The sequence below is a fragment of the Leguminivora glycinivorella genome, chromosome 6 (genome assembly GCF_023078275.1).
Source record: "Leguminivora glycinivorella isolate SPB_JAAS2020 chromosome 6, LegGlyc_1.1, whole genome shotgun sequence".
NCBI lineage: Eukaryota > Metazoa > Arthropoda > Insecta > Lepidoptera > Tortricidae > Leguminivora > Leguminivora glycinivorella.
In genome coordinates, this window is record NC_062976.1 from 12,928,407 (window position 1) to 12,949,236 (window position 20,830).

At 39.3% G+C, this 20,830-nt stretch overlaps 1 protein-coding gene across 1 annotated transcript in view; it reads left to right on the forward strand.

Moving 5' to 3' along the window:
• The window catches only part of LOC125226853 (trissin receptor-like), a 270,614-nt gene that overhangs the window by 157,666 nt on the left and 92,118 nt on the right, over positions 1-20,830 (forward strand). The window contains exon 3 of the mRNA XM_048130987.1: positions 10,196-10,522. Coding sequence (XP_047986944.1) covers positions 10,294-10,522 — 229 coding nt within the window. The 5' untranslated portion in view covers positions 10,196-10,293. The remainder of the gene's footprint in view (positions 1-10,195; positions 10,523-20,830) is intronic.

A 20,830-nucleotide genomic window follows, 5' to 3' on the forward strand; every position in this document is an offset into this window, starting at 1 on the left:
TCATGGGTGTAGTCAAATAGTTTTTAGGGGTACTGATTCCAAAATTAATGAAATGATTTAAAAAGTAATGACCGATTTGGAACCTGACATTGCACAGTACCCCTGGAAACCTATTTGATGACACCCATAACGACTTTTATGTCAAAGTGACAGTCAGCAATGTCAGATTCCAAATTGATCATTAATATTGAGATCAGTACCCATGAAAACCTATTTGAAGACACCCATGATCACTTTTGTGTCAAAGTGACAGTCAACAGTGTCAGATTCCAAATTGGTCATTAGTTTTCAAACACCTCCGGATACCTATTTGACGACACCCATGACGACTTTTGTGTCAAAGTGACAGTCAGCAATGTCAGATTCCAAATTGGTTACTAATTTTGGAATCAGCACCCCCTAAAACCTATTTTACGACACCCATGACGACTTTTGTGTCAAAGTGACAGTCAGCAATGTCAGATTGAATATTGGTCATTAATTTTGGAATCAGCACCCCCTAAAACCTATTTTACGACACCCATGACGACTTTTGTGTCAGAGTGACAGTCAGCAATGTCAGATTGAATATTGGTCATTAATTTTGGAATCAGCACCCCCTAAAACCTATTTTATGACACCCATGACGACTTTTGTGTCAAAGTGACAGTCAGCAATGTCAGATTCCACATTGGTCATTAATTTTGGAATCAGCACCCCCTAAAACCTATTTTACGACACCCATGACGACTTTTGTGTCAAAGTGACAGTCAGCAATGTCAGATTCAAAATTGGTCATTAATTTTGGAATCAGCACCCCCTAAAACCTATTTTACGACACCCATGACGACTTTTGTGTCAGAGTGACAGTCAGCAATGTCAGATTGAACATTGGTCATTAATTTTGGAATCAGCACCTCCTAAAACCTATTTTACGACACCCATGACGACTTTTGTGTCAAAGTGACAGTCAGCAATGTCAGATTCCACATTGGTCATTAATTTTGGAATCAGCACCCCCTAAAACCTATTTTACGACACCCATGACGACTTTTGTGTCAAAGTGACAGTCAGCAATGTCAGATTCCAAATTGGTCATTCATTTTGTAATCAGCACCCCCTAAAACCTATTTTACGACACCCATGACGACTTTTGTGTCAGAGTGACAATCAGCAATGTCAGATTGAACATTGGTCATTAATTTTGGAATCAGCACCCCTAAAACCTATTTTACGACACCCATGACGACTTTTGTGTCAAAGTGACAGTCAGCAATGTCAGATTCCACATTGGTCATTAATTTTGGAATCAGCACCCCCTAAAACCTATTTTACAACACCCATGATGACTTTTGTATCAAAGTGACAGTCAGCAATCTGAGGTACTACATATTCGTAATCTGAAAGTAATCAAGTCAATAATTTCAGTTATTTTGAATCGACTATGATTCCGAATTATTGGTAATAGTAATGATTGTATAGATGATTAGTGATTCCTTTACATGTAATGGTAATTTACCGTTTCACTTGATTACATTACAAGTAATCTGACACCCAGTAGTGTCAGATTACAAAGTAAAATCAAGTAATCGTGTAATCCGGAATCGATTACGATTTCCCCATCTCTGGGTTTAGTTATATGGTTCATTGGTACTGGTGACCACCATCTGGCTCCATCATCAGACCCTGAGTACCACCTCTTGTCAAAGGTCTTGTTGAGACGAACCCAACGAGCCTAAACACGAAGTCGTTTACTTACATGGTTCACTGGTACTGGTGACCACCTTCTGGCTCCATCATCAGATCCCGAGTACCATCTTGATGTGTCTTATCATCTTGACCGTATTGTAATTTTCACATTTTTTTATCATCACAATGTTGTAATACTTTAACATTCAAACATAACAAAGTATTACAAAAGCAAATATTTACGGATCTAGGATCAAATTCGTTGGTCGCTGTTTACACACACACAATGCGAGGATAGCCCGTGTATAAACAAGGCGTCCGACCCACACAACGATAAATATTCTCGACGTTTGCGATGAAAACTCAGAGACCAAAGCGACATACGTCTTACCTCCTCGAGCTCCGGCGCGGCACTGAAATCGCAGGCGTCCGTCGCCGGTAAAATAGCGACAGGAAGGCTAGTTTTCAAAAAATTGGCAAAAAATCATGATAAAATATTATAACGACAAATGGATAACAGCAGTTTAAGCACATTGTGCAGATTATTTATATACTAAAATAACTTCGATAACATGTAGATTTTCGGAGAAATGATCACTTGTTTCGATGTATTTTCAAGACAAAATTGAGTTCGTTTTACTTTCAATTTCTCAATTTCAAAGGATTAAATGATAAATATTGTTTAATGGGCCTAAAGTACAAGATATTAGGAATTTAAATTTACCGCATTTATGAGAGTGAGCTTATCAAATTGTACATAATAAGAGCTCCGAAATCTGTGCTTCGCGCGGTTTTTCCTAAACGAGCATCAGAAAAAAAATCATTACTAATTGAAAACGCTTTTTCATCCATATGTTTTTTAATGAACCGACAGTTAATTAAATTTTCTAACTGAAACAAGTACTTTAACTGTCTTTTAGTATGAGTAAAGTGTACAATTTTGCCGATAAATATTGTACATTTTACAATATATCGCCTTTTTTTGTCATAGCGCTCTTAAGCAAAAAAGTACATTTTTAAAAGTTACACAAATCCCAAAAAAACGAACAGAGTAATAAGAATGATACCTGAACCACGGACAGAGGAATAAGATATTTACCTTCGTAATTCCGGAGCCACGTGCAACAGCCGACACTTCCACCTCGTACCACGTTCCGAGCGCGACTGATTATTCCCCGCAGGGGGAAGTTTGTCTACAATCTTCAATACGTTTACGATACAGGCGAATAAAACCCGCACCAGAGAAATAAGAATTTTGTCGCGGACATCTCTTATTTCCTAAATTTTAAATACAAAATTATAGGGCGCCATTGTACCATGTACCATGTACCTTTTGATCAATAAAATGATTTATTATTATTATTATTATTATTTGTATGTCTTACCATATCTCGGGACCATGGGGTCCCGGACTTTTGGGAGGCATGTGTGGGGCCGAAGCCAACAGCACAGAGGCCCTTTTAGACACTTTAATCTAAAGGCAAGGGATACACCTGGCGGATACCATCCCCGAGCGTACAATATGATACATCCGGAGATGGTCCCCGCCAGGTGTAAAGACTATTTCAGTGCAGCACTTTTGTGTTGCGATGGGAACTAAGGTCATAGGCTATTGTTGTGCAAGTTGGATGGACTGGATAATGGTCTATGGGGGGAGACTATCGGACACCTGCCATGACAACTAGTCTCAAGATTGTAAAAGACAGGCGGTGACTCGCCAACTCATTGAGTGGGCCCTGCAAAACGGCCGCACGCATGGTGCGACAACAGAGCAACACTTGAAGAGTGGCTGAAAGGTTGTCGAGAGGTGAGACTGCGGTAGCCAGATCCCGGTGATCCGTTCAGCAGGCCGCCGGCGTTATGACATTTTACACTTCCAACCTGGAGCATAGGTCCCGCTCTTGCGAATCCACTCTGGCCGGCCGGTTAAGGCAAGCGCAGAGGCGAGGGCTAGATGGAAGTGCCCTCTGGAATAGGGGTCCGCGGTGTCGCCACTCACCGTCAGCTCGCCACAAGCTGCCCCCGCGGGCTTATTATTATTATTTGTATGTCCTTTCCAGTTCTCGGGACCATGGGGTCCCGGACTTTTGGGAGGCGTGCGTGGGGCCGAAGCCAACAGCGCAGAGGCCCTTTAAGACAGTTTAATTTAAAAAGTAATGTGACACTAACCGGCGATTATCCCTGTCTGCACTATAGTAATGCACCCAAGGACAAGCCCCGGTTAATGTAAACTATTGTAAGAAAATGGTACAAAAAGAAACCAGGCTATTAGGTTGAGTTGCTGGTGGATTGATAACCGGTACTATCGGAAATACTATGGCACCTGCCTTGCTCATATGTTATAAAACATGACAAAATAGGCAGGCGGTGACTCGCCAACTCACTATATGGGTCCCCGAAAACGGCCGCTCGCACGGAGCGACAAGGGGACAACATTTCGTGAGCGGCTCAGATTATTATTATTATAGATAAAAAAAATACTTGTTAAATTTTATTAATGTAGTAACTAATAATGTATCCATGTACTCAATCAAAATATTCGTTAAGTTGACTGAATTGAAGTTATCATCACATGTTTAGAGAAAAATGGAGAACGGACACGACAGAGTAGTAAGAATAACGGATATATTTTTTTAATATAAAAAATTACAATGACCTTATACTAAAGCTAATCGATGTCCCAGTCGACTAGAGATATAAAGTATCTCTGAAAAAAAAACCGGCCAAGTGCGAGTCGGACTCGCCCAACGAGGGTTCCGTACAAACTTTCAATGGTTAAAATAATCATACTACTCATACTCATTTATTTGTAACGCCATTTTACACGTCAAGATTTGATTTAAAAAAATAATATTCATACAACAATAATACTTAGAAAATAAATAGACAGAAGATTGAAATTACAAAAATTTAGGCAATATTCACATAAAAAATGCACAAAAATAATTTTCTAATTCGGTAATAAAAAAATTGTCATAAATGTAGAACAGGTGCTCGACCAGCCAATTTTTTAAGCGATACTTAAAGTTCGACACACTAGGCGCTTCAACCACATATTGCGGCAATTTATTATAGACGGCAGGGTCCATCACATGTGTTTGATGTGTTAATTTGTTGGATTTCGCCAATTTACGATCGATACCTACTAACTTTCCGGCAATAGTTGCCTCTGAGGGGTCTGATCTTATTTTTTCACTATCCCCTACCACATTGGTACTCATATAAGACTTGTCTAGAAGCACAGTATAATAAAGAGTACTATCGTACAGTATGGCCACCCTCGCTCCCCGCTGAAAGTGCCGCCAACTCCCTCTCGGTTACCTCACAGTTACTGCCTGTCAAAAACACGAACAGTCGACCTGTCATATTTCACTCATACAAGCATAGTACGTTCACCTACACGAGCTAAGACTGTGTGCTAGGATTGCGCCTCTTTCAATATATTTGTGAGTGTGTTTAGTAAAACGTCCCACTTTGTCGGTTACCATTAAGGCGAGATTTACTTGTATCTTCATATGAATAAACTGACAAAGCGGCTTTATAGCAATCAACAAAGTGGGACGTTTTCCCGTGCACACTCACAATTGATCGCCAGTGTCCGAGGTGTGCTAGAAGCAAAGAAGATCGAGTATTATAGAGATGTAGAGTCAAAGTAAAATGTGTAATCACCACAGATGTCATATATACCATAGATCAAGCAAACGTATCTACTTAGCGTGTCAAATGAACTCAGTGAAATCCACTGAGTTGTCCGTCTTTACTCGCAGCTTGCAGCTTTCGGGCGTCAATTTTTGTATGTTGAAGTCAACCAAAACATAAAAAATGCCTCGTTACGTGATATTCAATTGCAACAACACAAAAATTATGAACAATCAAGAGCCTGAGACATATTTAAAATTACAGACAAGAATCAACTTCAGTACAAAATTTGACACGCTCGGCCCCTATACAAATATATGAATTTGTTTCTTCTATCTAAATTAAGTTCTGTGGTAATCACAGTGCATAGACTGCCATCTCTCGATACAGGCTTAAGACTTTTGAACCTCAGTTTTGACAATTTGGCCCATATTCTTAGCTTGATATGTTTTAAAATGTCAAATATTAATATTAGCGCCATCTAGCTGAGCGTACCCTTCTTCTGTATGGTACTGAGGTAAGTACGTTTTTTTCATAGACTTTACCTGTCTATATGGAGTTATATATGTCTTTGGCTAGAAGTATAGGTACTCTAATGAGCATTATTGTATTTAGCGCCATCTCTCGGCAAAATTTACTAAGTAATTTACGCGACTTGAGACTCGTGCGAACCTTTAGGCATGGAAAGTCACATAAAAAGTTGTCGAAACTAATAATATAGATGGCGCTGCATTTGAATATCTTGACTGATAACTCTAATACTAAATTGAATATACTCTAAGGTAGAGCAGAGTCTAACTGCGGAAGTAATAATAATAATAATAATAAAATACTTTATTGCACTACTACAACGACAACAGCTAAACAAATAAATAAAGAACTTAAATAGTAGGTAACAACAGGCGGTCTTATCGCTAAAGAGCGATCTCTACCAGACAACCTTCAGACAGCGAGATAGTGGATAGAAAAGAGTTAAGGGCAGTGCAAATATAATAAAAAAAAAAAAATGTAAATACCTAACTCAATATAAACTAAAAGCAAGAAAATAAAAAATAAATATAAGATTATCAATAAAATAAACTACATACAATCGTGAAGCGATAAAAATAAACTACTTAAACCTACACAAACTACATAGATACATATTGAACATCCAAGCAAGAGAGAGTAACGACCAGGTAGCGCAAACAAAAAATGGGAAGAAGACTAAGGAAGATATAAAAAGTGTTCCTTTAAACGTTTTTTAAAAATCGTCAGTGACTGAGCACGTCTTATATCGATTGGCAAAGCATTCCACATTCTTACTGATTGAAAGGTGAAGGATTTGATGTAAAACTTAGTAGATGACCTAGGAGGAGCAAGAAGAAGATTTTGAGAACACCTAACAGAAGAGAGAAAACTGAACCGCTTTTTAAGGTAATCAGGAGTATTGGGGATGAATAAGGTGCTATAGAGAAGAGAAAGAATATGAGAGTTACGTCGCAAACGGATCGGAAGCCACCTGAGCTGCGACCGGAAGCTGGAGACATGGTCATATTTCCGCAGTCCGAAAATGAAGCGAATGCACACGTTTTGAAGCCGATCGAGCTTGTTTAACTGGTCTTCGGTAAGGTCAAGATAAGAAATGTCGGCATAGTCTAAGATAGGAAGGAGAAGTGATTGAGCCAGCGCAATTTTAGTAGCAAGCGGTAGAAAGTTTCGAAGTCGTCTGAGCGAACCCACAGCGGCAAACATTCTTCGACTAACTTCGGAGAGTTGCGGGCCCCAGGAAAGAGTAGGATCCATAAGTATGCCCAGATTCTTCACTTGAGACGAGAACGGGATCTTGACGCCATCGAATATTATAGGTGGCAGACTCTCAAATTTAACTTTAGCTATATTTTTAGGGCTACCAATAATGATAGCTTGAGTCTTCGAGGGATTAACTTTAATTCCGTGGCTTGAGCTCCAGAGCAGAATGCGTTCTAAGTCGGAGTTTGTGGTAAGGATCGAAGAGGGCAAGTCACCGATTGGGCACTGAGAATAGAGTTGGAGATCGTCGGCATACAAGTGATAAGAGGAGAGAAGATTACGCGAAATAGAATTAATAAAAATGGAAAAGAGAAGGGGTGATAACACGCCACCCTGCGGAACGCCTGCTAGCGTGTTGCACCACGAAGAACGAGTGTCATCAATTTTAACTCGTTGCCGGCGACCTACCAAGTAACTGTGGAACCACTGAATAGCAGAAGGTGATATGTTGAGAGTTCTAAGCACTCCTAACAATACATCGAAGTCTACAGTATTGAAGGCGTTTGTGAAGTCTAGCAATGTCAGAACTGTAAGCTTCCCGTTATCCATTCCGGCTCGGATGTCGTCTGTTATCTTAACTAGAGCAGTAACTGTACTGCAACCACAACGGAAACCAGATTGAAGAGAGTTAAGGAGAGAGTTTTTATTGAAAAATGAAGTAAGCTGATAGTGCACTAGGCGCTCTAAGACTTTGGAAAGAAATGGCAAGATAGAGATAGGCCTAAAGTCAGGGAAGGAAGACGGATTCGGTTTTTTGGGGATAGGAATGATATCTGCGTCTTTCCAAATGTTAGGGAAAGAAGAAGAAGAAATGGAAGAATTGAAGATGCCAGTAATTACAGGGACAAGAAGGTCCAGAAGTGGAATGAACATGTTGCGGCCCACACAGTCGACACCAACGGCATTTGAGGAGATGTAGCGGATATTCTTTTCAACGTCGCTATTTGTAAATTCTGTAAAATAAAAGGAAGAAAAGTTAGGAGTGGGTAAAGAAGACAGAGAATTTAGAGTTTTAGCCTTGTCAGAGCCAGTGAAGACAGCAGAAGAAGAGAAGTGCAAATTTAAAAGATTTATATCTATGCTATTAGGGACTGGAGTACTGCTAGATTTACCAACTCCGTAAGACTTCAGCAGTTTCCAGACTTTAGCAGGTTCCCCCTTTTCCACAGATTGATGAATGTGGTGCCGCTGTGCATCGCGACACACTGTGCTGCAGCGATTGCGTAACGCATGGTATTTGGACTTGTTCTTGTCTGTGGGTTTCAACTTAAACTTACTCTTTGCCGCATTCTTCTTGGCAATCAAGGCTCTAATCTCACCAGTCAGCCAAGGAGCTGGTAGATGTTTAATTTTGATTGGTCGAATAGGAGCATGGACATCGTACAGTTTAACTAGGAGGGAATTAAAAATCGCTACTTTCTCATCAACGGAGCCAGGAGGAGGAAGTACCTCCGCTTTACAAAAGACCGCGGTCAAATAGGACTAGACCTTACTCATTGTTGTGTTCCTGCCGGTGAGTAAGGCAGCCAGAACTCAACGAGGGTGCGGTATGCTGACGACGGGAGAACCTACGGAACTAATTAGGACAATAGATTGTCCTTTGAGTCGTCGGCACCCAGGCCCCTTCTAAGTACAGGTTTAAGTACAAGTTTCTAATGAGTCGAGTCGGCAACGCACATGTGCCACTCCTTGAGTGGCAGGCGTCCATAGGTTACAATGACCGCTTTCCATCAGGCGGTCCGTGTGCCTGTTTGCCACCTACGTGGTACAAGAAAAAAACTCTCGACGAATTCACCTTAAACATTAAAATCTATATCAAAATCGATTGATTCGTTCGGGAGCTACGATGCCACAGACAGACAGAGATGTCAATAATACTCCGTCGTTTTTGCATCGGTGGTTAAAAACAAGAAACCTCCTTGAAAACTATAATAAAACACAACTTTCTATGAAAATCGGTCAAGTGCGAGTCGGATTTCGACATTTCCATACAAAAAGGTCATGAGCGCCTGACGATATGTAATGGCAACGTACACTAAATTTGAGTTATAAGATTTTACGTATATTTTGGAAACTATAAGAGATAGAGCAGATAGACTTCAGATTTTGGTTGTCGGTGGCACATTTTTTTTGTTTTCGTATATATACACCTTTTTTTGGACCTATGTGGGCAATATTATGGTCAGTGAAGTTCTAAACGGTCTTAAGCGCCTCCTTTTTAGTACAAACTTAAGTCCTTTTGCAAATGAATTTTTTTTTTAACAATTTCTAAAACAAAACGAAACAGAAATGAGTTTCTTTATACCTGTCCAACGCGCTTACACAATTTAAGACGTTTAGTAACTACTTGCAGCGGCAGTGAGTGAAATTCGTAATTTGAGTTTTTTTCTCTTAAGTCCGACTTACGCTTGACTGTAGATTTCTAATAGGTTTTCCTGTAATCTACAGGTAGAGGGCTATCTCGTGTATTTTTTTGAATTTTTTTTTCTAAGTAGTTTCGGAGATAAGGGGGGGAATGGTCATTTTTTGCTTATTTTCTTAAATTACTTCTAAATTACCAAAATAAAAAAATATAAAAAAAATATATTTCAGATGCTGATAAAATGCTCTTTCATTTGATATGTAACACAATATAGTTTTAATAACTTTGATTTTTAATTTTCAATTTTACCCCCCAAAAGTGACCCCTGTGATTAAATTTCATTTAATTAAATTACATGTCCGTCTTTGGGCCACAGGTTTACATACGTGTGCCAAATTTCAAGTAAATCGGTGAAGTAGTTTCGGAGAAATCGGCTTTGACAGAGGGACAGACAGACACGCGAGTGATCCTATAAGGGTTCCGTTTTTCCTCTTTGAGGTACGGAACCCTAAAAAACAGGATTTCAAACTAAAGTTTTCAGTGAAATAAGCCTCCGGACATTGAAAATTAGGGTCTCGGAGAATCACCCATATTCATGTTTACCAAACTAATATAATATAATTCGAGTGAACTAATGCACTGCGATGAATATATTCATGTTTACCAAACTAATATAATTCAAGTGAACTAATGCACTGCGATTAAAAGTGGTAATAAAATATTTGCTTGTTTCAGGTATCGAGCGTTAAAATGTGGGAAGGGGGTAAAGAAAGTGTACTTACATAATCTACAGATTTTTTTTGGATGGGACCAGCAGCGACGTAACCAGAATCATGTTGGCAACAAAACAGCTAATAGTCTCAAATATTGAGCCAAGCATCTGGGTCACCTCAAACAGAAGCAACGACAATACTCCAGTACACACTAAAGAATTGTTTTCTAACGTTTCGACGATAAACAACAGTAACCCTTTAAACGACGATGAATACATTTTTGATAGAACGGACATCAGAGCTATATTCATTGCTCTGTATACGATAGTATTTTGCTGTTGTTTTTTTGGTAAGTGCAAATCACGTTTGGTTTTTTCGTTAAATATTATCTTTAGTAGTATCATCTGAATTCATATTATCATTATTAATTCTATATTTGTTTATTTGCCCTATTCGGATTAAAGTTATTACTTCTTATTCTGATACAATACCAGTTTATTTATTTATAATTATGTATAGTGCACGTGGAGACCTGTGGTTGTAATATTAGCGTGTTACAGAATTATTCAAACTTTTACTTATTTTTAATTTAAAAAATTGTTTATGTTTATACTATAACGTGTTCCCAATTCTTCTGGCGTGTAGGCGGGACAAAATTTGTCTGAAACATACTGCGATAATTTGTGTTCCGTTTCCTTGTACAGTAATAAAACTACCGAATATACCTGATTTTTTTTGTAACATGTACACGTGTAAACAACTGAATAAATATTTATGTACGCTATAAAAATAACAACAGGGAAAATATGAGCAATTATATAATATGAAGTAATAAAACTTGTTATGGAACTTAGAAAAGAAAGAAATAAAATAATACAGATAATATTTATTAAGTACCATTATAAGATTCATGCGTATCATAACTTCTTAAATATAATTGTTATTTTGTTGCAGCGCTTGTAATATCGAACAATTAAGTTTTGAAAAAAATTAAGGGATTGATTCACTTAATTATAATATTATAATTAGGTATTATAAGCCCGAGGTATCGACGATGTGTAAACTTGAAAGATATGCAAAATTATACCCCCACATTTAATAAATGCAAGTATGTCAATTCGTAAACTCCATGAAATAAATAAGGGCTTTATCGATAATTCATCTATTTTATAACACGTTGCGTTGCTTAGGCTATCCAAGCCTGTGCTTGTTTTGGAGATGCTTATCAAGGCTTTCCAATAATGTGGACCTACCATTTAATAACACTGATAAATACAGTCAGCAATAGCCACAGGGTTAGACTATACTGTTTTTCACCTGAGATGAGTTCGGTGACACTTCCAGAAATTCTGAATTGTACATATACTATGTTCGCAAAATATTTTTTGAAAAATAATTTATTCTTTGACAAAAAATAATGAAAAATATTTCAATACTATACTTTTTCGAATATATTGCATAATCAGTGCTTATTAAACAGATTATATCAAATACGAGAGAAAAATAACGTAACTTATAAACAATGTATGAAACTGAACATCCGCCCATAGTATTTTCCTGGATCTGAATGCTGGGCGACAAAGGTGGAAGATGAAAGGAGAGTGCACGTAGCGGAAATGAGAATGTTGAGATGGATGTGTGGAGTGACCAGAATGGATCGGATCAGGATTGAGTATATTAGGGGAAGTTTGAAAGTTGCGCCTATAACGGAAAAGATGAGGAGTGGCAGGTTGGCGTGGTACGGTCATGTAATGAGGAGGGATGAGTGTCATATAGGCAAAAGAAATTTGGAGATGAATGTTGACGGATGGAGAGGAAGGGGTAAACCCAAACAACGATGGATGGATTGTGTGAAAGAGGACATGAGAAAGAAAGATGTGAGTGTTGAGATGACGAAAGATAGGGGAGAATGGAAGAGGAAGACATGTTGTACCGACCCCACATAACGTGGGATAAGGGTAGGAGGAAGAAGAAGAAGCATTGCGTTATTTTAAAATAATTATATTTTTCTCTAATTTTTGATGGAATTTAGTAAATAGACCTTGATTAATAGAGTCATACTAAAAAATACAGTTTTCATATATTTCTCTTTATTTTACGCAAAAATATAATTTAGTTCGCAAGAATATAACATACACACACATACGAACATAGTATGCGTAATTCAGAATTTCTGGAAGTGTCACCGAACTCATCTAAGGTGAAAAATAATATAGTCTGTCTCCTCATAGAATCATCATCCTCCTTGCGTTATCCCGGCATTTGCCGCGGCTTATGATTCATATTCAGATTCATTTATCTATCTAAATATATAAAAAAAGAAGCTGACTGACTGACTGACTGACTGACATATCAACGCACAGCCGAAACCGCTGGTCCTAGAGATTTTAAATTTGGCACGTAGGTTCCTTATATAGTGTAGAGGAGCACTAAGAAAGGATTTTCCAAAATTCACCTCCTAAGGGGGTCAAATGGGGGTTCAAAGTTTGTATGGAGAAACAAGATTAGTTTGACTATTTTATTCGAAACTTCACAGGAAGATTCCTTAAGACATATGACTGAATACGTGTTTCAGGTTTTTTGAAAATTTAACCCCTAAAAGGGTGAAAAGGGGGTGATAAAGTCAAAAAATCAATATGGGTATCGTTTTTATGGTTTATCGGGTCGCTGATCACGATAAATACAACGTTTTTAAAATCTAACGAGGCGGAAGTGAAATACCTTCTCCCCTGTTGTGGTGCAATGGGGTTTAAATATCAAAAATATATATAAAAGAAGATATTGACTGAGTGACTGACATATCAACGCACAGCCGAAACCGCTGGTCCTAGAGATGTCAAATTTGGCACATAGGTTCCTTATATAGTGTAGAGGAGCACTAAGAAAGGATTTTTCAAAATTCGCCTCCTAAGGGACTTAAATGGGGGTTCAAAGTTTGTATGGGAAAACAAGATTAGTTTGACTATTTTATTCGAAACTTAACAAGAAGATTCCTTAAGACATATGACTGAATACGTGTTTCAGGTTTTTTTTTAATTTAACCCCTAAAAGGGTGAAAAGGGGGTGATAAAGTCGAAAAATCAATATGGGTATCGTTTTTATGGTTTATCGGGTCGCTGATCACGATAAATACAACGTTTTTAAAATCTAACGAGGCGAAAGTGAAATACTTTCTCCCCTGTTGTGGTGCAATGGCGTTTAAATATCAAAAATATATACAACGTGTTTCCGGTAACACTCAAAACCTCAGACACCCCAACTGATTTTTATTTTTTTAAACTCATCTAGAGTATTCATCTTTTAATCTGATGGTTACTTTTTTTAAAATTGAATTTTTAATTTTCTGTACACCTCTACTTGACTTTTAGCTCTACACTCAATAAAATAATTGCTAACTTCCACCATAAACCATAAAACTATTTATTTGTGTACGTTACTGCAACGACATAAAGTTTAACGACATACGAGTTCAATTTGTTATGACTTATGATAAACATTAAGATTAAACTGACAAACAACGTCAAACTCGTAGCGGAAAAAATAATCGTCCAAGTAACCAGCCAGTATTAATACCCCTAAATACTGAAAAAGGTAAACAACCTCTAGCAATGCGATATACACAATGTTGTCTTACGAGTACAATATAATAGGCACGTAAAAAATAACTAATAATACAAATTTAAATAAAAATATTACCCCCATCAAGATATAGCTCAATCGATTCTACTCTCGATTCTGAACAAACTGTTTTCAGGTTTTTAGTGTTAAGTGAAACACGGTGTATAAAAGAAGATATTGACTGACTGACTGACATATCAACGCACAGCCGAAAATTTGGCACGTAGGTTCCTTATATAGCGTAGAGGAGCACTAAGAAAGGATTTTTCAAAATTCGCCTCCTACGGGACTCAAATCGGTGTTCAAAGTTTGTATGGGGAAACAAGATTAGTTTGACTATTTTATACGAAACTTCACAGGAGGATTCCTAAAAACATATGACTAAATACATCAGGTTTTTTGAAAATTTGACCCCTAAAGGGGTGCAAAGGGGGTAAAGTCAAAAACACAATATGGGTATCGTTTTTATGGTTTATCGGGTCGCTGATTACGATAAATACAACGATTTTAAAATCTAATGAGGTGGAAAAGAAATTTTGTCCCCTGTCGTAGTGCAATAGGGTTAAAATATCCAAAATAGCCATAAGAGGAGCACTAAGAAAGGATTTTCACCTCCTGGCATGATCATTTGACAGGGGCAAGAACAGGGACAGGGACAGGGACAGGGACAGGGACAGGGACAGGGACAGGGACAGGGACAGGGACAGGGACAGGGACAGGGACAGGGACAGGGACAGGGACAGGGACAGGGACAGGGACAGGGACAGGGACAGGGACAGGGACAGGGACAGGGACAGGGACAGGGACAGGGACAGGGACAGGGACAGGGACAGGGACAGGGACAGGGACAGGGACAGGGACAGGGACAGGGACAGGGACAGGGACAGGGACAGGGACAGGGACAGGGACAGGGACAGGGACAGGGACAGGGACAGGGACAGGGACAGGGACAGGGACAGGGACAGGGACAGGGACAGGGACAGGGACAGGGACAGGGACAGGGACAGGGACAGGGACAGGGACAGGGACAGGGACAGGGACAGGGACAGGGACAGGGACAGGGACAGGGACAGGGACAGGGACAGGGACAGGGACAGGGACAGGGACAGGGACAGGGACAGGGACAGGGACAGGGACAGGGACAGGGACAGGGACAGGGACAGGGACAGGGTCAGGGACAGGGACAGGGACAGGGACAGGGACAGGGACAGGGACAGGGACAGGGACAGGGACAGGGACAGGGACAGGGACAGGGACAGGGACAGGGACAGGGACAGGGACGGGACGGGATAGGGTTAGGGTTAGGGACAGGGACAGGGACAGGGACAGGGACAGGGACAGGGACAGGGACAGGGACAGGGACAGGGACAGGGACAGGGACAGGGACAGGGACAGGGACAGGGACAGGGACAGGACAGGGACAGGGACAGGGACAGGGACAGGGACAGGGACAGGGACAGCGACAGCGACAGCGACAGCGACAGGGACAGCGACAGGGACAGCGACAGGGACAGCGACAGGGACAGCGACAGGGACAGCGACAGCGACAGCGACAGCGACAGCGACAGCGACAGCGACAGCGACAGCGACAGCGACAGCGACAGCGACAGCGACAGCGACAGCGACAGCGACAGCGACAGCGACAGCGACAGCGACAGCGACAGCGACAGCGACAGCGACAGCGACAGCGACAGCGACAGCGACAGCGACAGCGACAGCGACAGCGACAGCGACAGCGACAGCGACAGCGACAGCGACAGCGACAGCGACAGCGACAGCGACAGCGACAGCGACAGCGACAGCGACAGCGACAGCGACAGGGACAGGGACAGGGATAGGGATGCAGTGTAAAATGCAGTGGGAAGGGATTAGTAAGTAGGCATCGGCGAGTATCCTGCATCCGTGATAACTATTATATTCTATGTGCTTGAAGAAGATCGTTGTTTGCTTGCCTTTTATAAGTTTACGTTTGCAATAAGTATAAGCTAAATGGAAAAAATTGTAAGCGATAATGCAAGGAAGTGCTTTTTACCCTACCGACCATAGCGTCGAGATACTGGCTATGTGGGTTGTATGAAGTTTCCCCAGTATAAATATTTATATAGGTAAAATACATACATATTCGTACCTACTACCTACGCTGCGGTTGCTATGTAACAATTCTACAATCATTACAAGAATTTCTTTTAAAACAATAGTAATATGTGTAAGGTACAGTCAGCCAAAAAGCAGTGTAAGGGTCTTGGCTGACCGTACAGCAAATAGATCAGTTACAATGACCCCCCAATGGAAATAATCGCGGACAGATGTACCTACAAAGAAACCTACGGATCCAAATGAAAATCTTATTTTTTGTAAACGTTTCAATAAGAATACTTTTATTACGCGGGCGAAGCCGCGGGTAAAAGCTAGTTTCTTAATAAGTATTACTTGTTTTTTATGGGAGCCTGGGGTCCGCTTTGACAACTAATCCCAAGATTTGATGTAGGCACTAGTTTTCACGAGAGCGATTGCCATCTGACCTTCCAACCCGAAGGGTAAACTAGACCTTATTGGAATTAGTCCGGTTTCCTCACAATGTTTTCCTTCACCGAAAAGTGACTGTCAAATATCAAATGACATTTCGCACATAAATTCCGAAAAACTTATTGGTGCGAGCCGGGGTTCGAACCCGCGACCTTTGGAACGAAAGTCGCACGTACTACCGATAGGCTACCAGCGCTGTCTCACTGAACCATACTTTGTATTTTAAATTTCTTGCTCAATATTTCCTTGACATTTCTTTACTTATCATTCTCATTAAAATCTATGAAGTGTAAATTAAGTAATTTATTACTCACTGGCTAAACGAAATTGTCCTCTTGGCTGAACTTCATTCCCAGTGTCCAATATATTGAAGGCTTCAAGAATATAATAAAAAAGTGATTTTCTATTATCAATATCATTTCTCAGGAGCATGGGCACATCACCATCACACCACATTCAGGCAGATAGTTGAATGTCATACTGAGATAACGTATTTAAGGTAAAATACCCCATAATGGACGGTGATGCCATTATGGACAAAAAAACACAAATCCTTAAAAATAAGTATCTAAAATAAGTTTCTAAAACCTGACGGCTATGTACCATAAACTAGAGTTGTAGAGCTGTTTAATTTTGAAGTTTTAATTAATTCGGTTATTTCTGAAGGATTTGGAGACAAGATAAAATTCACCAGTTTACTGAAAAAAATATCAAGACGAATTCTTAGTAATGTTGCTAAGAGAGATGAGTTCACGTATGAAATAATAAAAAAATAACGCACGGTGTAATCTTGAATGCGTTTTACTTACTGCATTAAGCATGAGATAAGGTATAAAACATAATAGTTTGTTGCTCCAAAGATATAAAGAAATGACGTTATTTTGCGAGTGTCCATTACTGGACCCGAAAAACTGCCTACCTCCTATGATGGACAAGGAACAATTTACAAAACCAAAATTTACAAGAAACAATCATATGTTAAAATAACCCAAACTAATTGTATTCATGGTGTATAAAATTGACTAATTGCGTATCAGTTGGCTTTAAAAGTAAAATTTTAAACTTATTTCACTGTCCATAATGGGGGATCCATTACTGGAGAACTGCCGTCCATAATTGGAGAAAAAACACCTAGTTTTAATTTGTTAACTATGAAGAAACCAATAGGAGTATTTATTCTGCAATACGCTTGAAATGTAGAAGAAGGATAGGACATTCAAGATTTAACACGCTTGGCGGTAGAATTTTTACATTTATCAGTGAAATATCAAAAACAGGCGAATTTTTTTCTTAAACTGTCCATGATTGGGTCCGTCACCTTAAGCATGATGTAAAAGTGAAATGTGTGGCTTTCTTTAAATTCTGATAAAATGGTCCTTGTGAAGCATAAGTGTCCTTATCTGTTGCAAGCTATACATTAGTACGACGTACGATATTTTACAGTATATTATAGCTCTTTCATGCTTCGATATAGTCACATACAATACTACTTTGCGCACTAGTGCGAGAAAGTAGCACTAATGGCACTATATGTTTACTGTAAAATTTATTACGTAGCAGAATAAGCTAACCACAAAATTAAAATTTTGAAAAAACCCCCGACCGCGACATAGTAGAATGATTTTCATGAAACATGGCTAAGAATACTCCCGTCCCGACTAAGTCAGCTTTCAGACAAAAAAAAACTAAATCTAAATCGGTTCATCCATTCGGGAGCTACGATGCCTCAGACAGACACACACACAGACAGACAGACAAACAGACAGACAGATAGACAGACACATGAAACTTATAACACCCCGTCGTTTTTGCGTCGGGGGTTAAAAAGTAGCTTTAATTGGAAAAGTAAACTTGCCGCATCGAACTGCCGTTTCAATGGAATGTGAGACATTTATTTGTGCCTTTAACCCAATTGTGGGCTTTTTGTTACCTTCGATACGAGGTGCTCTTTTATTGAGGTTTTTTATATGTGTTAGGCACTGGCTGGGTGATTAACCCGTATAGTTTTCCTTCATTTCCTTTTTTAGTAGGACGAGAACAAATTCAATTATTTTTAGAAAAAAATGTTGCCTTAATTTGTTTCATTTGCAAAAGATAGTTTACTACCCTCGGGCAATATTCTGCCATTGCTCATTATTATTTAAGAGGATACGGTAGCGAAAATGCTAAAATGGAAAGGAGCCCCCCTTTCAACTTGGGAAGTTTAGTTAAATATACAAGTGTTATTAACTAGATTTATCGAAAAAAAATTGTCCATTAAGAACAACTCAGTCAAAAGATATTTCAAAAAAATCTTTAAAATCGAGGTTCCGCTCTCGAGTCTTTCCTCCTTCAAAACTTAATCAATCGGAACGAAATTTGAGAATCTGAATAACAATGAAATAATCTATGTCGGACCGTTTAGCTTTTTTGGTTAATTGTTACCAATCTTGAGTATCACACCTTTTTTGCGTCACAATGAAAAAGGCCGTTTTTGGAATTTTTTTATTGGGTCTAGAATCTTTAAAAAGCAGAATATCAAAAAAATCAAAACGGTCCGACAGAGATAAAAATAATAACAATCTGTGTTGAAAAAATCATTGCTCTATCTTCAAAAACCAGGGAGGAAATAGTCGAGAGCGTTTGTATGGAGAATTGACCCCTACCGTATCGTCTTAATAACAATAATAACATAATTTATAACCAGACACTTTCATATTGTAAATTTCCCGATACCTACTTAATTTATCGACGTCCTTAAAATGTCATGATCGAGCCCGTATATAAATAATGTATACCGAAACTAACAGCCGATAAATATTACAACTGATTACTTTTACTGGAAGGCTTAACGTTATTACAGTACCGCAATATTATTTCAGTATTGAGTTTCTTATCACCGTGGCCAGGGGCGGCTCACTCCGCGATTATATCGCCGCGCTACAAGTACATGCAGGCGGCCGCGAGTTCGCGGCCTAATCAGGGGTGGCGCGCGTTCTCACGGAACGCACGTTCGCACTTTCTAATGTTACTTTACGTCGCGAGTTTTTTTTAAAGGTTCATATACGATGTCCGCGTGTGGAATGACTAGTAATGCTTAGTTAAATAGATATCATGAATAAAATAAATACCATAGGATATTTTTACACAGATCTATTATTGATTAAGTCCCCCGGAAAGGTTTAATAAGGCTTGTGATGTTGGAACTTAAACAAAATTATGTAAATACAATATATATGCCTAAAAAGTACCCAAAACTTGAATATAATAGTATAACATTTTATCTTAGTATTAATTCGTTTTAATCCATAGGCAACCCTATCGCCGGGCGCCGCGCACGTGCGGCTAGTTTCTTTGTAAGAATTTTGTAGGCATTTAAAAAGGCGGCATGTCGTGAACATCAAAGCAGTAGGCCTTCTGTACTTGTACTATTATATATTCTGTGCCGTGGCTGACAAACAGGCTAATTCAAATCAAACGGATACTGACAACGATACCAGGCCCCGTAGCCGAATGGCATTTCTACGGCGCGAAACGAAAACGAAACGCCGCGAAAGGTAGTCTGGCTCTGTCGCGCCAATACGCAAGAGCGATAGAGATAGATATCTACGAGCGTTTCGTTTCGTGAGTGTTTCTGAGCGTTTTTGCATTCGGCTACGCACGCTGAATGATTTCATGTAGCGGTCGCGTCGCGTTTTACAGATACAGCTGCGGGCAAGGACAAGCGAATTGCACTGTATTTGAATGATATCGTTTAGACATTATTAATATGATTTTGTAAGTTCCAATTGGCCTGAAAGTATATCATAAGTGGGCTAGACGTTATATTAATTCCGATACCAACCCTCTTATTCATAAACGTTCACTAAAGTTAACAAGCCGATAAAGTTAGTTTGTCCCTTTCTATCACACCAATACGTCGGAAAGGGACCAACGAACTATATCGGCTTGAAAACTTTAGTCAACGTTTATGAATAAGGGGGTAAGTATGCGTAAGGGGATAAAGGCTTACTTTGCTATTCGAAAACAGATAGCAAAATTGCATTTTATCCACAAGAGTGCAAAGTAATTTCATACAAATTTTAACTTGACGTCTTAAGCTGGCTGGTAGAATTTACCTATAAATTATGATTTTGAATCATAAATATTGAATAGATTCATAGATTTGATTTAGTTTGATGTCAGTCAGTATTTTGTTCGTGTTGGTGTGGTAAAAGTTTCAAGTTTCAATTTGTTGTTTTGTTTTTCACTCGGTTCACAAAAGTTTGTGTTTCACTCGGTGGCAATAGTTATTTGTTTTACAAGGGGGCAAAGTTGTTGTTTAACCGCACGTGCCAATATTGATACCCGAGCAAGCGAAAGATTCCAATATTTTCAACCACGAGCGTAGCGAGTGGTTCAAAAAGTGGAATCTTGAGCGTCGCGAGGGTTTCAAGGCACGAAGGTTAAACAAACTTTGCCGCCGAGTGAAACACAATTTTTTTCACCACACCAACACGAACAAAATACTGACTATAAAACATAAAACTAAATT